The sequence below is a fragment of the Zootoca vivipara genome, chromosome 2, assembly GCF_963506605.1.
Source record: "Zootoca vivipara chromosome 2, rZooViv1.1, whole genome shotgun sequence".
NCBI lineage: Eukaryota > Metazoa > Chordata > Lepidosauria > Squamata > Lacertidae > Zootoca > Zootoca vivipara.
This window is the reverse complement of record NC_083277.1, coordinates 17405513-17427133: the sequence shown is the minus strand read 5'-3', so window position 1 is coordinate 17427133 and position 21621 is coordinate 17405513. Positions and strand designations below refer to the sequence as shown.

General features: G+C 46.7%; 1 protein-coding gene and 2 non-coding genes across 3 annotated transcripts; 1 reads left to right on the top strand and 2 right to left on the bottom strand.

The window, feature by feature from the left end:
• Positions 1–221: 221 nt before the first annotated feature.
• Positions 222–14700, bottom strand: LOC118080102 (L-amino-acid oxidase-like). The gene is made up of 5 exons (XM_060271010.1): positions 14573–14700; positions 5531–5732; positions 4186–4254; positions 2276–2412; positions 222–1175 (listed from the first exon to the last, which is right to left on the bottom strand). Exons 1-5 carry the CDS (start codon positions 14698–14700, stop codon positions 260–262), a joined length of 1452 nt encoding a protein of 483 aa, XP_060126993.1. The 3' UTR covers positions 222–259.
• Positions 14701–16620: 1920 nt separating this feature from the next.
• On the bottom strand, positions 16621–16709 carry TRNAY-GUA (transfer RNA tyrosine (anticodon GUA)). Its single transcript is given in 2 exon segments — positions 16621–16656; positions 16673–16709. It is a non-coding gene; the product is annotated as a tRNA-Tyr (tRNA).
• Positions 16710–18581: 1872 nt separating this feature from the next.
• Positions 18582–18669, top strand: TRNAY-GUA (transfer RNA tyrosine (anticodon GUA)). Its single transcript is given in 2 exon segments — positions 18582–18618; positions 18634–18669. It is a non-coding gene; the product is annotated as a tRNA-Tyr (tRNA).
• Positions 18670–21621: the final 2952 nt, after the last annotated feature.

Here is a 21621-nt window from a genome sequence, read left to right as displayed (position 1 = left end):
AAGGGCGATGGAGGTAAATTCGAAGTGTTGCAAAGCCACATCTGAAAGATCCCCACCTGGCTGGCAGAAACTGAAGATGTGGACTCAGAGGTAGAGGCATATTCAAGACCCGAGTGGGGGCAAATTAAAAGAGCAGGCAAACCATTTCCCAAGGGCTTACAGAATAATATTCCATGTGTTTTGAAACACTGATGAAAAAGATTCGGATGAGTCACCTTTATTTACTCACTGCTTCTGAATTTTTCAAGGCGGCATAGCCTTACAACGGATCAAGGAGGTTTACAACTTCCGAGCCACCCCCTTGATCACCAAAAATGCCTGTCTCATGACCACAGCCCTGAGCCCCTGTGTGCCGGTGGACATCCCTGGCTGCCCTCAGGGCCGATTTCATCGCCGTGTCAATCCAACCATGTGGCAAAGCCGTGTGCTCTCCGGCAAAATAGACCCTCCCCTCCTTGCGGGCGAGGGCCTCTGCGTGTTCGCTCAGCTGGTAAGGCCTGAAGAGGGTGAAGGCCCCCATGGCGTGGGGGTCCAGGCTCCATTTTTTGACCACCCACCTGCTGCAAAGACGCCTCAGCTCTTCCAGGGGGCGCCGGTGGATCGTGGACAAGTCCCTCAGAACCACCTCGACAGCCTGTTGGGGGCTGAGGGGGGTGAAAAACTCCGAGTCGTCCCCGTAAGTCTGGGAGCCCAGGATGACCCCCAGGCCGCTGGAGAAGTTGCGGCTGGGGTATGTGGTGATCCTGGAGGGCAGGTCACTGGTGGAGGTTCCACCGTAGATCTCTTCCCCTTCTTCCTCCCAGAACTTCTTAGCGCAGGCCAAGGCCACTTTGGTGGCTCCCGTGGAGCGCAGAGAACGGAGTGCCTGGGTCTTGGCAGGCGAGAGGGGAGGGTGGAAGCGGATGAGGCGTGTGGCCTCTGCTGTGGATGTGACAATGACGTAGTCAGCCAGGATGGTGCCTGACGACTCCAGGGAGCTGGAAGGATGGTAGAGTACCGAAACTGTGTCCCCTTCTCTGTGGATCTCTGTCACGGTGCTGTTGAGCATCACTGCGCCAGCTGGGAGGGACTGGTGAATGGCCCTGGGCAGCATATCAAACCCACCAGTGATCTCATCATACCTGGAGATCAAGAAAAGGCTGGAGAAGTCATTTCTGCTAGACATGCTCATCCAACTACCAGGAGAGAGAGAGTGTGTGTGTGTTTATTTATTTATTGAATTGATGTACAGTGGAATGTTGGTTCTCGAACTTAATTCGTTCTGGAAGTCCATTCAACTCCCAAAACGTTCGAAAACCAAGGCCTGGCTTCCTATTGGTGCAGGTGCACCCGAAACAATAGTCGACAGCTGCATCAGCCGTATGGCTTCTGAAAAATCTTCAAAAACTGGAACGCTTACTTCCGGGTTTTCGGCGTTCAGGAGCCGATTTGTTCATCAAGGAAGCCATTTGAGAACCAAAGTTCCACTGTACCGCCCTATACCTGCAGGTCTCAGGGTGGTTCACAGAAAAGATCACAATAAATAAAATCTAAATAGGAACAATAACCCAATAACACCCCCCCCTTCCCAAAAAAAGAGCCACATTTTAAAAGGATATAGGGATGTCCATCAGGTCAACCAAAGGACTGGTTAAGAAGGAACGTTTTTGCCTGGTTAAAGAGGAGCATTTTTGCCTGGTGCCTAAAGGTGTATATAGTGAAGGCGCCAGGCAAACTTCCCGGGGGAGACCATTCCACAGATGGGAGCCACTGCAGAGAAGGCTCTGTTCTCGTGTTTCCACCCTCCGGACCTATCAAGGAGGAGGCACACAAAGGAGGGCCTCAGAAGATGATCTCAGGGTCCAGGTAGGTTCATATGGAAAGAGGCAGTCCTTCAGGTATTGCGATCCTGAGCTGTTTAAGGCTTTATAGGTCAAAACCAGCACTTTGAATTGGGCCCAGAAAATAATTGGTAGCCAGTGCAGTCGGACCGGGATCGGTGTAATATGCTCAAACCGTCTTGCTCCACTGAATTCTGCACCAGCTGAAGTTTCCGAACCGTCTTCAGAGGCAGCCCTACGTATAACGCATTGCAGTAATTATGAGCTATTGTGGTGCAAAAGATAAGGAGGGTGTGCGCTCATTAGTCCCACGCATGAGGGTAGGGGAATGGGACTCCACACTCTCTGATCCTTCTACCCGTTCCCACGTGTTTAGCAGATTACTGAAAAGGAAATTCCCCTTCATGGGGAATTTTCCTCAGGGAACCGGCACCTATGCAACCGGCCTTCATTACCTCTTTTCACGGGTAAACAGGAAAACTTCTCGGAGGAATTCAGTGAAACTGCGGGAAAACTCTGCGCTCAGGTTAATCAGGTCTCCAATCATTCGGACGGCTGCATGGCTTAGATTTCCCTTTTCGATCAGATATGCCTGTGAAGGTGGCAGAGTGTATGAGGAATAATATGGCTGAACTCAAGTGGAGACAGTCCACTCTCTTGAAAGGTGAAAATCTGTGGAATTTGAACTCATTGTGTCCTATAGATTCTCTTTCCCTCTATTGGCTGCAATGTGACAAGGCTTTTGTTTTGCTTTTTGCTCAGAGACGTAAATACCACTTTGAGGGTTTCCTTTTGCTTTTACACTCCAGCAGTATATACATGTTATTAAATAAATAAATAAGAGCTGGGGGGGGGGGGAATATATGAATGTGAAATATTGGTAGAGCTTAAACCAGGGGTCAGCAAACTTTTTCAGCAGCGGGCCGGTCCACTGTCCCTCAGACCTTGTGGGGGGCCGGACTATATTTTGAAAAAAAATATGCATGAATTCCTATGCCCCACAAATAACTCAGAGATGCATTTTAATATAAGGACACATTCTACTCATGTAAAAACACCAGGCAGGCCCCACAAATAACCCAGAGATGCATTTTAAATAAAATAACACATTCTACTCATGTAAAAACATGCTGATTCCCGGACCGTCCGCGGGCCGGATTTAGAAGGTGATTGGGCCGCATCCGGCCCCCAGGCCTTAGTTTGGGGACCCCTGGCTTAAACGCATATTTGCCTAAAATTCAAAGACTGTCGTATATTCTAAATTAAAAATAACTAAACTGACATCTTTTGAAAACCTTTTTCCAAATTTCAACATACACGTTTTAATGTCAAAACTCAAATGATGAGTTTTCCTTTCAAAAGCTCAACAATTTTCCATCCCACTTCTCAATGCATGAGTTCTACTGTTGTATTCCAAAATCCAAATTTCAGACTTTAAAAAAATTGTACTCTAGACTTTGAAATTGAATGTTTAAAAATGTTTAAATCGAATTCAATTAAACAAACAAACAGGCATTTTTTAAAATTGCAGTCGTTATACACGTGGTGGCACTCTGCTGCCCCCTGGTGGCAGAAATGCAAGGTTTTGCAAACCTAAATGAACTTGGGCTTGTCATTTAGTTTGGCCAGAACAGACTCATATGAAATAAAAAAAATTCCTTCAGTAGCACCTTAAAGACCAACTAAGTTTTTATTTTGGTATGAGCTTTCGTGTGCATGCACACTTCTTCAGATACAGTGAAATGGAAGTTTCCAGGCACTTATGTAGAGAAGGGGTGGGGAGGGGTGGGGATGGGGAGGGGGGATCACTCAGAAGGGTGGTGGAAATGGGTGATTGACTGACTGATAGCTGTTGATGACCGCAAACGACTGCAAATGGTTTTGCATGAAAAAGCAAGGGTTGAGATGGCTGAAGATCGCTTATCATGTATAATGAGATTATACATGATTTTTTTTATTTTACTTCGATCCAGACCAACACGGCTACCTACCTGTAACCAGACTCATATGAATTATGAATGGAGAGGTCTGCACTTAAAAGTGCCAAACCAGACATGGAACTGCCACTGCTCTGTGTCCCTTTGCTATTTCCAACAACGTGCATTTTCTTCACCCCTTCACCCTGACAGCCAGTAAAGTGAGGTGGGGCTGGAGAGATGCAAATCACAGTGATCTTTCATTGGACACAACATTTGTTTTATGTTGCTACAAGGAAGAGCAAAGCACCATCCATTTCCATGTCTTGTGTAACATCAAATGTGGCTCTCAATTCCACAAAGTAATGTAATATATATAAAAAGAGGGAGAAGCAGATCTGTGCCACAAACAGCAAATATCACCCACGTATATCCATAGAACTGAGCACCTTGAGAGAATAGGCATCGTATTTTTCAAGCACGTGGCTGCAGTTTGATCTCGTCAAGTCCTCTTCTATCTGATGGGCACAAACAAAGACAGGTTATTGTAGGACTATCCTTGAATGGCAAACCGTGTCCTCCTTTTCTCCCCATCAACCTCAGGTTTAGAGGAGGAGGAGGAGGAGTTTGGACTTGATATCCCGCCTTTCACTCCCCTTAAGGAGCCTCAAAGTGGCTAACAATCTCCTTTCCCTTCCTCCCCCACAACAAACACTCTGTGAAGTGAGGGGGGCTGAGAGACTTCAAAGAAGTGTGACTAGCCCAAGGTCACCCAGCAGCTGCATGTGGAGGAGCGGGGAAGCGAACCCAGTTCACCAGATTACAAGTCCACTTGCTCTTAACTACTACACCATGCTGGCTTGAACAGAAGGTTAAATTATTATTCTTGTTGTTGTTATTAAGTTAGACTTATATACCACCCTTCAGCCAAATAATCGCATAGTTTACAACATAAAATAAAATAAAATAAAATTTTTCAGTAGCACCTTAGAGACCAGCTACGTTTGTCATTGGTATGAGCTTTCGTGTGCATGCACACGAAAGCTCATACCAATGACAAACATAGTTGGTCTCTAAGGTGCTACTGGGGGGGGATTATTTTGTTTCAACTACGCCAGACCAACCCAGCTACCTACCTGTAACTAAACATAAAAAAACCCAGCTTCAGCCTTGTATACATGGAGGAGCATCTTCACTTGCACTGTCCAGCCTAGACACTGAGATCCAGCTCTCAGGGCCATCTGGTGGTTCCTCACTGCAAGAGGTGAGGTTACAGGGAACCAGGTAGAGGGTCTTCTTGGTAGAGGGCCCTCTCATCAAATGTCAAACAGTCACAGCTATGTGATTTTGAAAAGACATCTGAAGGAAGCCCTGTTTAGAGAAGTTCTAGCTCTAATTGAATTGTCACTGTTGGGACCTTCTTACATTTCACTTCCCTCTGGCAACACTGTGTACAACTATGTCCCTTTACGGGCCTGTGTTTGTGTGTGTGTGTGTGTGTGTAGGGTTACACTTCACACATCCGATGAAGAGGACATTAGCACACAAAGGCCGATGCCGCACTAAAATGTCTTTCAGATGCCACTGGTCTCTTGGCAGTTTTTGCTGCAGCAGAGCAGCACAGATACCCCTCAGGCAGTCTGGTATGGCTCCCTGCTAACCTGATGGCAACTGTGTTCACAAAAACACATATGTAGGCACACACTATCTCATTTATTTCATAAAATTTATACACTGCTTGATGGTTTAAAAACAACAACAACACCTCAAAGCGGTTTACAAAAAGAAACTCACCGGTTTCAACGCTTCGTAATACAGCTCCACAGCAGACTTCCCACGTTCGGAGGGACCTACAGGGTATCTCAGAATGTCTGGATTCTTCTCCACCTCTTTGACTCTGGCTCGGATATTGTTCACCAGGTACCAGGCGTTGCCATTGCCATCTGAATAATGGTTTAATTTCAGGCCATATTTTGCAACATATTCCCGGACAATTCTGCATGGAGGTAGAGAGAGCCAGTGGGCGGATCAGAGGGGAAGAGTAGGAGGAAGGGTGGTAACAGATGGGAAGAATGGGTATTAAACATAAAGGGGTGTGTTTATTATGCTATTAGTCTTTGATTTCATGTGTTTAGTTTTTCTACATAGTTCGTTCCCTTATTGTGCCTCCTGTTCCATTGCCACAGTGTACCAGGGTTGATGTCTGGCCCATGTCCCACCACAGACTTTACTGTATAGGGTAGAGAACTTTGACAAGGAAAGGGTTCAGGAAACTTCCTCAAAGAACCACCAGCATCTCATTCACAGGTTGGTCCAGATCCATGACAGGGCCTTTTCAGTGGTGGCCCCCAGGTTGTGGAATGTGCTACACATCGTCAAAGTGGGATTTGAAAAGGTTCCTGCTTACACAGGAATTTGGTGTCTGAAGAATACTGTTCCTGGGAATCTCAAGATGGATGTGTGTTTTTCACTGCAGTTGCTTTTAGAAGGTTTAAAATTGTAACACCTTTTAGATGTTTTTAATTCTTTTTTAGAATGTTTTGATCTGTTTTATAGCATTTCTCTTTGTTCCTGTTTTTAAATGGTATACATGTTTGCCACCCTGGATTCCTTAGAAGAAGGGCAGGATATAAATTCAATAGACAGGCAAAACAAATCCCAAAGCAATCCCAAACATACCAGAGGCCTTCTGACAACACATGTCTGCCACCATTCCCTGCAGTATCTCTGTCTTCCGAACCTCCCAGAAGCCAAAGACTTTAAAATAAGGTGAGGGCCCTTTAACTACCCACCCAGCACCTCTAGGCTGGCAGAGCCTACCAGGTTTGATCAGCCCACATGAGGCTTCCATTGGTACTAGCTCTCGGCACAGACAACATTTCAGGTAGCCGCTTGCCTTAGCAGGACTCATTGGAGCTGTCCAATGTGCTGAAATCACTTCCCCTGGGAGCTTCCCACTCCCACAGAACTGGACAGTCGCTGGCTAGGTTTCAACCTGGAGAGTTGCCTTTTAATTCTGCTGCTGGAGCAGGAGATGAAATGGATGTGGCTTCTCCCCCGCCCCCATTATCCTCCCACCCCTGTTATCCACCCTCGTCTCACACCTGCTGTAACAAGCTGGATCCCAGCAGGTGGGAAAGGGTGTGGACGACAAGACTAGGGGAAAACAAAATGGGGAAGCCCCAACTGTCTCCTGATTCAGGAATGGAAACAAAGTTAAAAGGGGAATATCTCTACCTTCCCCTTTTAACTTTGTTCCCCTTTGTTTAAAGGGGGAATATCTCTAGCTTTCCTGCCAACCTAGCAGTTTGAAAGCACGTCAAAGTGCAAGTAGATAAATAGGTGCCACTCCGGCGGGAAGGTAAACGGCGTTTCCATGCGCTGCTCTGGTTCGTCAAAAGCGGCTTAGTCACACTGGCCACATGACCCGGAAGCTGTACGCCGGCTCCCTCGGCCAGTAAAGCGAGAGGAGCACCGCAACCCCAGAGGCGTCCGCGGCCAGACCTAATTGTCAGGGGTCCCTTTACCTTTATCTCTAGCTTGCAACTTGGCAATCCTATGGCCTGTTGCTGGAGCAATCTCTGTCTTTCTGTCTGTCTGTCTGTCTGTCTGTCTGTCTGTCTGTCTGTCTGTCTCTCTTTTTCCCAAAAGCTGGTTCCAAATATTCTGTCACACTCTAGCATGACCAAGAAGCACGACCCCAGAAACAAAAAGGCTGAATTCATAATGGCCGGGATCAGCAAGAGATAAGGCACAGGTTCAACTCCTACCCAGTTGTGTCAGTGTACCTTTGCATCCTGACATATGGGGGAATGGCTGTCATCCATTCCTATGAGGCAAAGGTAAGGTGCTACATTTGGGGACACGATGAGACTGAGAGCAGCACATGCCCTCTCCCTCTGAATCTGGACACTCCACTTCTGCTGACTTTGATCATGCAGGGGAAGTTGTAGTGCGGAAGAGCTAATGTGGTGTAATGGATAGGAGTGTCGAACTAGGACCTGGGAGACCAGGGTTCAAATCTCCACTCAGCCACAAAGTTCACTGGGTGATCTTGAGCCACTCACTGCCTCTCAGCCTAACCTACCTCACAGCGTTGTTGTGGGGATTAAATGGGGAAGGGGAGAACCATGGAGGCCCCTTTGAGCTCATTGGAGGAAAAGGTGGAGAAAAGACAGATGCAAATAAATGAATGAATAAAGTATGCAATGAACATTCAGGAAAAAAAAATTCTGACAGTAAGAACTGTTTGACAGTGGAACAGACTCCCACGAGGGGTGGTGGATCCTCCTTCCTTGGAGGTTTTTAAAACAGAGGTTTGGATGGCCATCTGTCATGGATGCTTTAGCTGAGATTCCTGCATTGCAGGGGAGTTGGACTAGATGACCCTTGGGGTACCTTCCAACCTAAGATTTTGTGACCACAGGGTCCCCTAAAATTACAATGCCTCCCATCTCTGCACATGCGGTATGACATGATGACAAGCATTTTACCATCAGACTCATTTCAGTTTTGTTCTTGATTTTGTTCTCATCGAGTTGCAGAATTGTAGAGTTGGAAGGGACCCCAAGGGTAATCTGCAATGTAGGAATCACTGCTAAAGAATCCCTCTGCTTAATAACCTACAATGAACGAGAGTCCACCACCTTCTGAGATTTTTTACTGTCAAACAGCTCACCATCAGAAAGTTCTTCCGAATATTTAGTCGGAATTTCCTTTCTTGCCATCTGAATCCATTGGTTCAGGCCCTACCCTCTGGAGCAGCAGGAAACAAGCTCATTTCACCTCCTATGTGACAGCCCTCCCTCTGTTTGATGGTGGCTGTCATACCAACTCTCTTTTCCCCCATCAAATGTTATCAGTCACACACCACCATGGGAATATCACTGCCCCTTCTCACCTATGGCTGAAAGGCAGGTGCCTCGGGCCCAAATCCACATACCAGCCCCCCTCAGGATCACGGTAAGTCTCGATCCTGCCTCCCACGCAGCTGCTGGCTTCTAGAATTGTCACCTGGGTGGGGTGGGAGCAAAGAAGAACTATAATTGCAGTGGTTGCAAAACGCCTCCACTGAACAATGTTGAAGAAGCTGCCAATGGGAAAGGGCCAAAGTGTTTGTTTTATGAGAATACCCAGTCCAAGATTTATAGTCCTGATTATAGCAGCTTTCCTCAACCTCCAGATGTTGGACTGCAACTCCCATCAGCTCCAGCTAGCATGGTAAATGGTCAGGGATGATGGGAGCTGTAGTCCCTGGAGGGCTGAAAGCTGAAGGATCTGTCACTGGCACCTTATTCTAGGCAGGTTAAGCAAATTATATCATACCAACTGATTCAGGTGTCAGAGATGTCTGGTGACTCATGCTCAGTCATTCATTCATCTCCGGTGAGTTTGTAATGAAGACTTACAAGCCTTGGATATTGGCTGTTGCCTTTCAGAGGTTGCCGCCACATTGGATCTGCTGGTGTTATTCTTATTCAAGGGCAGTTATTAATTTGCTCTCAGATTTGTTGTTGTTGTTGTTTAGTCATTTAATTGTGTCCGACTCTTCGTGACACCATGGACCATAGCACGCCAGGCACTCCTGTCTTCCACTGCCTCCCGCAGTTTGGTCAAACTCATGTTCGTGCCTTCGAGAACACTGTCCAACCATCTCGTCCTCTGTCCTCCCCTTCTCCTTGTGCCCTCCATCTTTCCCAGCATCAAGGTCTTTTCCAGGGAGTCTTCTCTTCTCATGAGGTGGCCAAAGTATTGGAGCCTCAGCTTCAGGATCTGTCCTTCTGGTGAGCACTCGGGGTTGATTGATGGATAGCTCTTAGATTACTTAGCCTGAATGTTCAACCTGTTAAGTTTGCCTGGAAATTACACTGTTGAGGAATGCTCAATGCCAGTACTGGCGACTGGCAAAATGGACAAGCTCAGGAGTAAAATCTGCTCTCAGAATGGACTTAGGCTGGTGGCACTGAGGGCAGAAGAAATGGACCCTGTTTATATCTTATTGAAACACAAACTGCAAGAAGCATATTTCTGTAGAAGAAGCTACTAGAGAGCGGGACTGTGCAGATTCAAAATGGCCAAGTCTGCAGGAACATCAGCTTTGAGTTCATTGAGTCGGAAGGACCGGGCAGCGTTCCTCAGACTTGCAAGCACTGATTGGCATTCAGCTGCTGCTGAAGTTTGGGTTGTATTGTGTAGGCTCTTCTTCGGTGGTTGGGGCAGACTCCCCTTGGGAGGCACAGAACAGCTGGAAGGGTGCAGATGCCAACAGTGTTGGCTCTGGATTTTGAGGGCTTGTGGGCAAGACTCCTCTAGCTCCTCGCAGCTTTCATCACCCGCTGATTCTCCTCATCACCACTGCTGCCATTGGCTTGCTTGCTGGGGAGGAAAGCCAATCAGCAGGCAGTGGCCACTGCTGCTCTGCCTCCCAGGCACCACTTTTCCCTAAGGTGGATGCCTAAAGGCAGTTGTCTTCAAGTCGGGTGGGGAGCCCTCTGCAATTGCTGCTTTGTTTCAGTGGAGTTTCCCTGTACAAGAGCAAGGTCAATGTTATGCACTAAGCTTGGATCCTAGAACAATAGGCAGGTAGGATCCTAGAATGCAACAACTGATTGGCTTGTAGGAGCAGCCCAATCAGACCCCAGGAGGAAGTTAATCAGCCTGTTAGGCTGGTAGGATCATAGAATGCAACAACTGATTGACCTGCAGGATGATGATTTATTTATTTATTTATTTGTACCCCGCCCATCCGGCTGGGTTTCCCCAGCCACTCTGAGCGGCTTCCAACAAAGATTAAAATACATTAAAATGTCACACATTAAAAACTTCCCTAAACAGGCCTGCCTTCAGATGTTTTCTAAATGCCAGGTAGTTGTTTATCTCTTTGACCTCTGATGGGAGGGCATTCCACAGGGTGGGCGCCACTACCAAGAAGGCCCTTGGCGCTGGACCTCAGTGTCCGGGCTGAACGAAGGGGGTGGAGACACTCCTTCAGGTATACTGGGTGGAGGCCGTTTAGGGCTTTAAAGGTCAGCTCGGAAACGTCCTGGGAGCCAATGAAAAGACCAATTAGGCTCCAGGAGGGAAGCAGAATCAGCCAGTCAGATGGGACTCATTGTGTAAACAATGTATATAGAAACCTGAGGTTTTGGGGGAAACTCATTCACTGTTTTACAAGCTGCAGTAAAGAGCATGAAATCACTGCAGGACTCCAAGTATATTTCAGTCAAGCTTCTTCCACTTTATCTGGGGAAGGGGCGTGGCTCAGCAGCAGTGCATCTCCCTTGCATGTAGAAGAACCCAGGTTCAATTCCCGCCATCTCCAGATACAGTTGGGAAAGACTCTCTGTCTGAAATATTGGAGAGCCGCTCAGTAAACAATCCTAAGCTAAGAGGACCATGGGTCTGGTTCAGCATAGGAAAGCTTCCTACGCTCCTTTGTCTGCAACTTCAGAGATGACTCTTCCTTTGCTCTCCTTTCTAAGGTCAGTGCTGGATTAGTGCCCTGATCTACAGATCTTTTGCACACACCAGGATGCACACAGACACCAGTGTGCAAGGGGCTTTGCATGCTCTGCTGCGTTACAGGTGTCTGGTCCTGGGTTAGGAGGGCAGACAGCAGAATAAATTTTGGCAGGGGGTCGGAGCTAGCTCCAAAACAAAATTGAGAAAAACAGGTCACGAGACAGGTAGGTGAATTCTGTTCTGCGGCCTGTTGCTTTCAATCAGCTAGCATCTTGAAAACGTCACATTCTGGAGGAACTGTTTGTCAGAGATTAACCCAAGGTCCCTGAGGGAAAGGTCTGTCTTTCTGGTTATGATTACAGCTCTGCTTCAGAACGGATGCACCTGTATAAATAAAGCCACAAGATCTGACTCATTGGCAACTGCTCTGTTAGGAAACCAGAGTGCTGTGCCTTGGTTAGCTCCTTGGCAAAGTGTCAACCGATTTGGGGTCGAAAATACATGGGTGATCCTGACATATTCTGGATCCCCAATCCCACGCATGGCATAGGAAGCTGCCTTTATACTAAACCAGATGCAAGCCAGCCAAGCAAAATCACTCAAGGGGTGGGCAATGCAGGGATGTAGCCGGGGAGAGTTTTGAGGGCCAGGTGTAGAAGCCTGGAGGGCCGCATTCCACACCTGGGCCATCTACCTTCCCCAGTCTCTTGAATATGTCTTGCACATTGTGGCACGGCAGGTCACCAATAAAACAGAGGCTTGCAAGATTTGCAAAAACAAAAAAAAGTGATCATGCCTGCCATCTACATATTTAATTGCCTGGCGGTTTGTGCAACTGCACACTCCGCGGCCCACCCAGTTTTTTTTTTCATTTGTTTTTCATAAGCTTGCCCTGCAGCAGAAAATAGTAATTAAGTCCTGCCAGGCAGACGGGGAATCTAGGCTGAGTGAAGCTCTTGTTTTTCTAGTACTCGCACCTGGGTCTCAAGTGGAGCCAGCAAGAGGCGTAAGTCCCTGTATCCTGCGACTGGAGTCACCCAGCCCCTGAAGCTGCCAAACTATGCTGAGGAAAGCGATGCTGTAAGACAGGGGTGGCTGTTGTGGTATCCTCCAGATTTTTGGGAATACAACTCCCATCAGCTCCCAGCCAGAGTGGCTGATGGTCACAGATGATGGGAGCTGTAGCCTGGAACATCTCTAGAGTACAACGTTGACAGGTGCCACCATGCTGAAAGCTGTATATGCCGTAGAGCAGGCACGTCCAACGGGTAGATCGTGATCTACCGGTAGATCACTGAATGTCTGTGGTAGATCACTGGTAGATCACTGGCTCCCCCCAAAGCAGCTCAACAACTTTAGCTCCCCTAAAAAAAAGCTCAACATTTTTGCCCTGCACCCCCCAAAAATGTGGCTTTCCTCCACCCTAAAAGAAGGTCAACAACTTTGACCTGAACCCCCAAAAACAGGGCTTTCCTCCTCCCTAAAAAGCTCAACAACTTCGACCTGAAACCAAAAAAACAGGGCTTTCCTTCATAGTAAAAGTTCAACAACCTTGACCTGAACCCCCCCCCCCCCCAAAAGGGGGTAGGTCACTGCCAGTTTTTAACTCTGTGAGTAGATCGCAGTCTCTTGGGAGCTGGCCACCCCTGCCGTAGGGACCATATCATTATGCAAGAAAGGCTATCCTCTGCATTCTCAGGCACTAGAAAGCGGGGGGGGGGGACTTTTTAATTTCCCACAATACTGTGGAGGGATGCTGTGTCAGGAGCACTGTGGGAAATTAAAACAGCAGCTCCCAAGCCCAGTCGTCTGGAGCAAATGTTTGTCTAAATGGGAGCTCAAGGCAAGGATCAATTATCGTCTCCCTTCCAGTTTGCTGTGTCCCCAGCATCTGTCTGAAGATGCCATGAGTCAATGTCAGGCTAGGCTTGGTACTTTGAAATGTATACCTGGCTCTATAAAGACCAGGGCTTGAAAACTAGAAGACAGTCTCAGGAACACACATACCATTCCTCTCCTATTCCCTCAACCCCTTTTGAGGACAAATTCTCCCTTGTTGCCTTTAACCAGTGCTTTTTTCTTAAAAAAACCCCCAAACAAAACAAAAACCTCTCATTTTCCTACTCATATTGAAATACAGTGGTACCTTGGGTTACAGACGCTTCAGGTTACAGACTCCGCTAACCCAGAAATAGTACCTCGGGTTAAGAACTTTACTTCAGGATGAGAACAGAAATTGCGTGCCGGCGGCAGCGGGAGGCCCCATTAGCAAAAGTGGTACCTCAGGTTAAGAACAGTTTCAGGTTAAGAACGGACCTCCAGAACGAATTAAGTTCTTAACCCGAGGTACCACTGTACTGCCCTTCAATGAGGCCAAACTTAGATTCACAAAATGTTTAGGGGTATGCGTAACCCTGCGTCCTCCCAGAAAATCATAGAATCATAGTGTTGGAAGAGACCACAAGGGCCATCCAGTCCAAACCCCTGCCAAGCAGGAAACACCATCAAAGCATTCCTGACAGATGGCTGTCAAGCCTCTGCTTAAAGACCTCCAAAGAAGGAGACTCCATCACACTCCTTGGTAGCAAATTCCACTGTCGAACAGCTCTTACTGTCAGGAAGTTCTTCCTAATGTCAGAAAGTTCTTCCTAATGTTTTGTTTTTTTTAAAAAAAGCACTGGCTTTAACCATGGTTTACCATTACATATATGCCAAGGTTAGCTATGGTTCAGGTGCATTCCCGGTGCTAACTTTAACCATGGTTTGCAAGAAATCAGGATTACATCTGCACCAGGCCACACTGGAAGCAACCCCTAGGGATGGCTAAACGACAATCTATATTTCATACACTTCCATCGTTTTCTTTTCCCGGCTTGCAAACCAGTGTGCAGAAACCATTGACCCAATTTTTAAAAATAATTTGGTAGGGCCACTCTGGTGTTGCTTCAGAGGCTGATCAGCCTGAAACACTGCCTTGTGTCTTTAAATCCAGTCATCCTGAGCGAGACAAGAGTTTGGGCAAGGTTGGCTGAAGATTGTGAATCAAGGGGGCGGGATTTGGGCTTGACTTACAGGGAAGTGGGCAACCAGGGAGAGGGCCTTCTCGGTAGTGGCACCCATCCTGTGGAACACCCTAACACCAGATATCAAGGAAAAGACATCTCTGAAGGCAGCTCTGTATAGGGAAGCTTTGTAATGTGTAATGTTTCATTATGTTTTTATATACTGTACATTGGAAGCCGCCCAGAAGGGCTGGGGCAACCCAATCAGACGGGCAGAGTACAAATAAAAAATGGCTATTATTATGCAACCCCTACCTCACCTGCCCTTGCTTCTCACCCTGCCAATGCCTCCCCTTCTCCTTGGCCCCATCACCTTGTGTCCAGCGTCCAGCAGCACTTTCCCAGCTGTAAGTCCAGCAACCCCGGCTCCCACAATCGCAATCCGTCTTGGTTCTTCAGTTTTGCCCAACCCACGCTTCGCGATATCCAGCAGTCCCTCATATTCTGGATCCTCAAAACATCTCTCCAAGGGGCTGGACGTGCTCTTCCGCATCAGGAGCAGAGCAGCAAGGCCCAGAAGCACTAAGAAGACACACAAACACCAACAGCCTAAGAACATAAGAAGAGTCTTGCTGGATCTAGCTTAATTACTGTAGAAATTGGAGTTCTTAGTGAAGTCCAGAAATAAACAGTAAATTGCAAGAACTCGGGCCAGGAGGAAGATGAATTTCAAGTAAGTCTTCAAAAGGCTTTATTTATGTAATGATAAGATGAATTCAAATAGGAATCAATTCCAGTATGATAGTGAGGCAAATAAATATAAATTCCAGTGAAAAAAATCCCAGGACAAGGCAAACATACTTGGTACGCTCTGACCATTAAACATTGCTGATGAAGAATTGGCGAAACAGGGCCTTGTCCTGGGATTTTTTCACTGGGGTCTAGTTTAATGGCTTGATTCTTCAACATCCACTTTGTTGGACTGGTCATGTTGTGCGGATGCTTGATGATCGTCTTCCAAAGCAACTATATTCCGAACTTAAAAATGGAAAGCGTACTGCTGGTGGTCAACAAAAGAGGTTTAAAGACTCTCTCAAAGGCAAATCTAAAGAAATGTAGTATAAACACCAACAACTGGGAAACACTGGCCTGAGAGTGCTCCAGTTGGAGAACAGCCTTTACCAAAGGTGTCATGGACTTTGAAGACACTCGAACTCAGGACGAAAGGGAGAAACGTGCTAAGAGGAAGGCATGTTTGGCAAACCCTCACCATGATCAACTCCTGCCTGGAAACCAATGTCCCCACTGTGGAAAGACGTGTGGTTCCAGAATTGGCCTCCACAGTCACTTACGGACTCACTGCTAAAACCGTGTTCATGGAAGACAATCTTACTTGGCTACAAGTGATCCCCAAAGAAGAAGAGTGGCTTGTTCTAACAGTGGCCAACCTGTGGGAAACCTACAAGCAAAGATGTGAGGGCACTTTCCTCTCTCTTCTGATATCTGTCAACCACATGAATGCCCACGCCAGATAGCTCTTCATTGTCAAAGCTGACACTTACTGTAGTTTCCTGGGCTCCGAACACCTGCACACACCAGCCTTGCATCTAGGCAGCTATTCTACGCTCTATGGAGGAGTTGCAGGGCCACGCCCCCTTCCTTCATTGGCTTATGCACCTCCCCACGACAGGCTGCACACATGCAGCCAGAGACTACGCCTGTGTAGAAGCTGCCTCTGTTCTTCCCACTTCCGTTCTCTCCTGGTTCTGGGAGACAGTGGTGCAGGAGAGGGTCGGGAAGCACCCGGCCCTTCACTTGCCTGACCTGCTTCTTCCTCTTCCTCCTCCAGCTCTGAAGCTTCCCCTGCCTCCGATTCTCGCCTCCTGGCTGGTACAGGTCCCCACAAATCCATGCCCCCCTCTCCCAAGTCACACTCCAGACCTGGTTTCCCCGGGCACCACCTAGCTGCTGCTGCTTGTTTGTTCTGCGGGGTCTTGGTTACTCCCCTCTAAGAAGCTCCTCTGCTTTGAGGATTTGCTTTTGCAATGCACTGCAGTGGCCCTCTTTTGCTGCTGAGGGAATGGGGTTCCTCACTACAACAGCCACCACCACCACCACCAGCAGCAGCAGCACTTCTCAAGAGCCATAGCACTTTCAGGGTTGATCTGGGATGCAGTTGGACAAGTGTTTTATTGAACGGTGTCTACCCCTTTGCCAATGAACACAGCACTCCTTTCATTTCGTGCTGCAAGTCTCCAGTAGTTGGTCCACAAACCGGCAACTGAAACAGGAGCTGAAACTCGCTTGCCTCGGTATGACTCAGAGGGTTTCTCCGGATTGTTTGTAGTCATGATGAGGGAAGCCACAGTGTATGGTGGGTTGAGAGATCAGGAGCTACTTCTGGCAAGCAAAAACACTTTGTCCTTCGAGCCGGAATCGAACCAGCGACCTAAGGATGGCTTGGCTGAGCAATCTACAGTCCTCCGCTCTACCAGCTGAGCTATCGAAGGAACAAGCCCAAAGCTTTGCCTTGTTCTTTTTAACTTGGGATGCGGCTTCCTTAAAAAAGAAAAGAAAAAAAAGGCAGCAATTGGCCTGCAGGGCATGGAACTGGAATTTCAATGAAAGCTTCCATATATTCCTTGAGAAACCTTGTCACATAGCCATGACACTGCAGAGGCAACGGTGGCAGCTGCTGCTGATGGATGACATCATCATAAGATGCACATTGAATGCAAGTTAAGTCAATGAACTGAGATGAGGGGGCCCCCTTATAACAGAGATGGGGAACCTGTATGCCTATCCAGAAGTTGCTGAACCTAATAGCCCCAACGGGCAGGGATGATGTACAGTCCAGAAACATCTAGAAGAAGTGTGATGAACCTTTGGTCCCCCAGATGCTGCTGAACTACAACTCCCATCATCCTTGTCCATTGGCCATGCTTGTTTACACTGATGGGAATTGTAGTTTAGTTGCATCAGGAGGGCCAAAGGTTCATTCACTCACTCATTTTATTTGTATGCCATTTTTACACACACACACACACACACACACACACACACACACACACACCACATGCTCGAAGCAGCTTACAACAAGGAATGCATTACAGCAAGGGATATATTTGAAACAAACACTACAAAAACAATTCTCCCATACCTGATCTAAAGGAGAGAAGTTGTCTTCTCAGGCCCAAAAGGAAGGGGTGGAGATTTACCTTGGTCTTTTATTTAAAAAGCCTTTCACGTTCCAACACAACAGCCTGCTAACCATTGTGCTGGCTTCTGCCAAAGCAGTGACTTAGTTTAAATCCAGCCCAGCATTTTTAAAGGTTATGCTTGTGGGTTTTCTTACTATCTTTTTAAAATACTCATTTTACATCCTTAAGATATCAATGACTTCCCTTCTTCTCTTTCCATGGTTCATTTTACATATCACAAATCCCTGCATATTTTACAAAAACTATACCATTCAGTATTTCATTATTGCACCCATCTAAACTTGTCTACGCTGTTTAATTTATCTTAACGCTGCCATTAGTTCTCTTACTATCGCTACCTGTAACAGAAAAGTGCCAAGACCATGGGAGCCACAAAGGCTGCTGCTCAGAAGCAAGAGGTATCAATATGCTAATGCAGGGATAGGCAACGTGGTACCCTCCAAATATTGCCTGACTACAACTCCCAACAGTGCCAGCCAAGCTGGCCAGCATTCAGGCCTGATGGGAGTTATAGTCTAATAACATCCGGAGAGAACGTTGGCCCTGTCTGTGCCAATGCATAAAGGGCCTGCTCTCTGGTCACATGGCTGGTACCTTTGGAGAAGGACCTTGCCAAAAGCTTTTCAAAGCAGCCCACACATACTGTACCTGATCACTCCTACATACGGTTTAAGGAAGTGATCGAGCAACTCACTTTAGCTTAGGGGTCAGCAAACCTTTTCAGCAGGGGGGCCAGTCCACTGTCCCTCAGACCAGCTGGACTATATTCTGAAGAACAAAATGAATGAATTCCTATGCCCCACAAATAACCCAGAGATGCATTTTAAATAAAAGCACACATTCTACCGATGTAAAAACACCAGGCAGGCCCCACAAATAACCCAGAGATGCATTTTAAATAAAAAGAACACATTCTACTCATGTAAAAACACACTGATTCCCGGTCCGTCCGCAGGCTGGATTGAGAAGGCGACTGGGCCGAATCTGGGCCCCGGGCCTTAGTTTGCCTACCCATGCTTTAGCTCTTAGGCTTGCTGGTGGAGAGGCAGGAAGCCTGGGGAAGGCATTCAAAGGGAATATCTTCCACTGAAATTCCAGTTCCATGCTCAGCAGGTGCCACACCCACAGTTAAAAGGTGAGGCATAGCACCCTAGGCTTGTCCCTTCGATAGCTCAGCTGGTAGAGCGGAGGACTGTAGATTGCTGCCAAAGTCATCCTTAGGTCGCTGGTTCGATTCCGGCTCGAAGGACAGATTTTTTTCCCCCTTCTTGTTCTTGCCATATGCACCAGCGAATCACACAGTAAGAGAATATTTGCATGCAGTGCTGAAATTAGTAGTTTGTGCTTTATATTGGCCCGTAATGCGAAAGTTCGAGCCTGTGTTGGCTAGCATCTCTGTTTTCAGCATTGTGCTCCCAGAGAAACGGTGCCAAGCAAACTCGAGTGGGTTTTTCCATCTCATGTGTGAAAAATATATTGGACATATGCCAACTTCTTGTTACTGAAGGTTAATGCATCCAAGCCTGTTTCATCTATTGGCAGTCGAATCAACCCTGGACTGAAAGCTTTCTTGAAGGCCATTTAAAACATCTCTCTCTCACACACACACACACGGAGGGATAGCTCAATTGGTAGTGCATGGGAATCCTAAACTCAGGGTGGTGGGTTTGAGCCCCGCGTTGCACAAAAAAATTATTGCATTGCCGGGGATTGGGCTAAATGATCCTCGGGGTCCTTTCCAACTCTACGATTCTATGACAGTCGAGCCTGAATTTGTCATTAAATATATGCTCAGTAGCGGTGACCTGACTGAAAACAACTGTTTCCCTCCCCACCCCATTATGTTGCCACAGCAATAGCAAAAGAGGCAAGCTGCTTTTTAAACCAAGAAAGTGGCTTGCCTCTTTGGCAACAGGATATGCTGCAGCCAAAATACTTAAAAGCCAGCTACAGCTGCTTGCATAAATATTCCTTGTATGTGCCTATAAAATAAAAATAGAATAAAAAATAATTTATTATTTATACCCCGCCCATTTGGCCGGGTCTCCCCGGCCACTCTGGGCGGTTTCCAACACACATCAAAATACATTAAAATATCACAAATCCCTAAACAGGGCTCCCTTTAGGTATTTTCTAAATGTCAGGTAGTTGTTTATCTCTCTGACCTCTAATGGGAGGGCATTCTACAGGGTGGGTGCCACTACCGAGAAGGCCCTCTGCCTGGTTCCTTGTAGCCAAAATGTAGTCCAAAATTACTCTGAGGCTGTGCACCTGGTCCTTCAGGGGCACAGTTACCCCATTCAGGACAAGGGAGTCCCCCACACCCACCCGCCCCCTGTCCCCCCAAAACAGTACTTCCATCTTGTCAGGATTCAACCTCAATCTGTTAACCGCCATCCATCCTCCAACCGCCTCCAGGACATTCACCGCCCTCACTGGTTCTGATTTAAAAGAGAGGTAGAGATGGGTATCATCCGCATACTGCTGACCACCCAGCCCAAACCCCCTGATGATCTCTCCCAGCGGCTTCATATAGATGTTTAAAAGCATGGGGGAGAGGACAGAACCCTGAGGCACCCCACAAGTGAGAGCCCAGGGGTCTGAACTCTCATCCCCCAACACCACTTTCTGGACACGACCCCAGAGAAAGGAGCGGAACCACTGTGTAACAGTGCCCCCAGCTCCCAACCCCTCTAGACGGTTCAGAAGGATGTTATGGTCAATGGTGTCAAAGGCCGCTGAGAGATCCAGCATACTTTCTTCATGTCACATACACCAAAATCAGAAGGACTGAAAATACATTCCACAATTTTTTCTGGATCTCTCTCTCTCTCTCTCTCTCTCTCTCTCTATATATATATATATATAATTTATATATATAATTAGGTATCAATCCTTGGTGAAGCGGCAGCCCCAAGAAGGCAGGCGAGCATACTAGAGGTTGGGCAGGATGAAGTTTCTGGAGTTCAATATCAAGCAGTCTCTGCTTAATAAGAGTAAAGATATATGAGTCCTCATATGTCAACAGGGAATCCACTGAGAAGCCTAGTTGCCTGAGTTTGTTGGAAATATTAGAGAACCATATACAGCTATAGTTGTCTTTCAGAAGATAGGATATCAGGCTATCTGGATCAGTATTAAAATGAATTTTTAGCCAATATTTAAAAGTAATGATCCAACCTCTTGTCTCAAGAAGGTGTTGGCCCAATTCTGCACAGATAGCCAAGTATGGCACACATTTTGGTACTCCAAGGATTTGCCGAAAGAAGGATGATTGGACTCCTTCTACTTTGTTGTTAAGCTGGATATCCATAAGAGGATCCCGTATAGAAGCTGGGAGGCGGATTTTGCCTTTGCTGCAGGTACAAATTGATTCCCACCAAGAAAATGAAAGCGCTTGATTTGTGCAACCGAGCATCTTGCTAAATTAATTGTTCTGTTGCGATGGGTCACCCATTTTAAGTTATAGTGAAAGGTGACACCCAAGTATTTATAGCATTTAACTTGCTCCATTTTTTGGGTTCCAATCGACCAATTGAATGGACGCCAACTTTTAGAAAAAACAAGAATCTTTGACTTGGAGTAGTTAATTGCTAGGTGATTCACTTCACAATAATTGGAGAATGCTCTTAAATATCTTTGTAGCCCAACTCTGGAATAGGAGAGGAGAACAGTATCGTCTGCGTACAAGAGGGTAGGGATTGCTTTGGTATCTAGTCTGGGAGGGTGGCCATTTACAGCAGATAAATGTTGTTTCATATCATTTAAGAATAGGTTAAACAAGTGTGGGGCAAGTATACAACCTTGTTTAACCCCTTTAGTGATCGTGAAGCTGGTAGATAAATGACCATCAAGGGAAAACTTCACCTGACCTTTAGTGTTGGAATGTAGCTTTTTAATCAGAAAAAGTAAGCGGGTTTCCATCCCAGAAGTTTTCAATTTATCCCATACTAGACCTCTTGGAATTGAATCGAAAGCGCACTTTAAATCGATAAAGGCCACATATAGCTTCCCCTTATCCGATTTCGTGTATTTTTCAGCTAGGGATGCCAATAATAGACAATGGTCTATTGTCGATTTATGTTTTGTAAAGCCAATCTGTTCAGGACCAATAATCCTTTTCTTTTTCATCCAATCTAATAAGTATCTCTCTAAGTGTTTTGAGTAGAGTTTACATATGGTAGATAATAAACTAATAGGT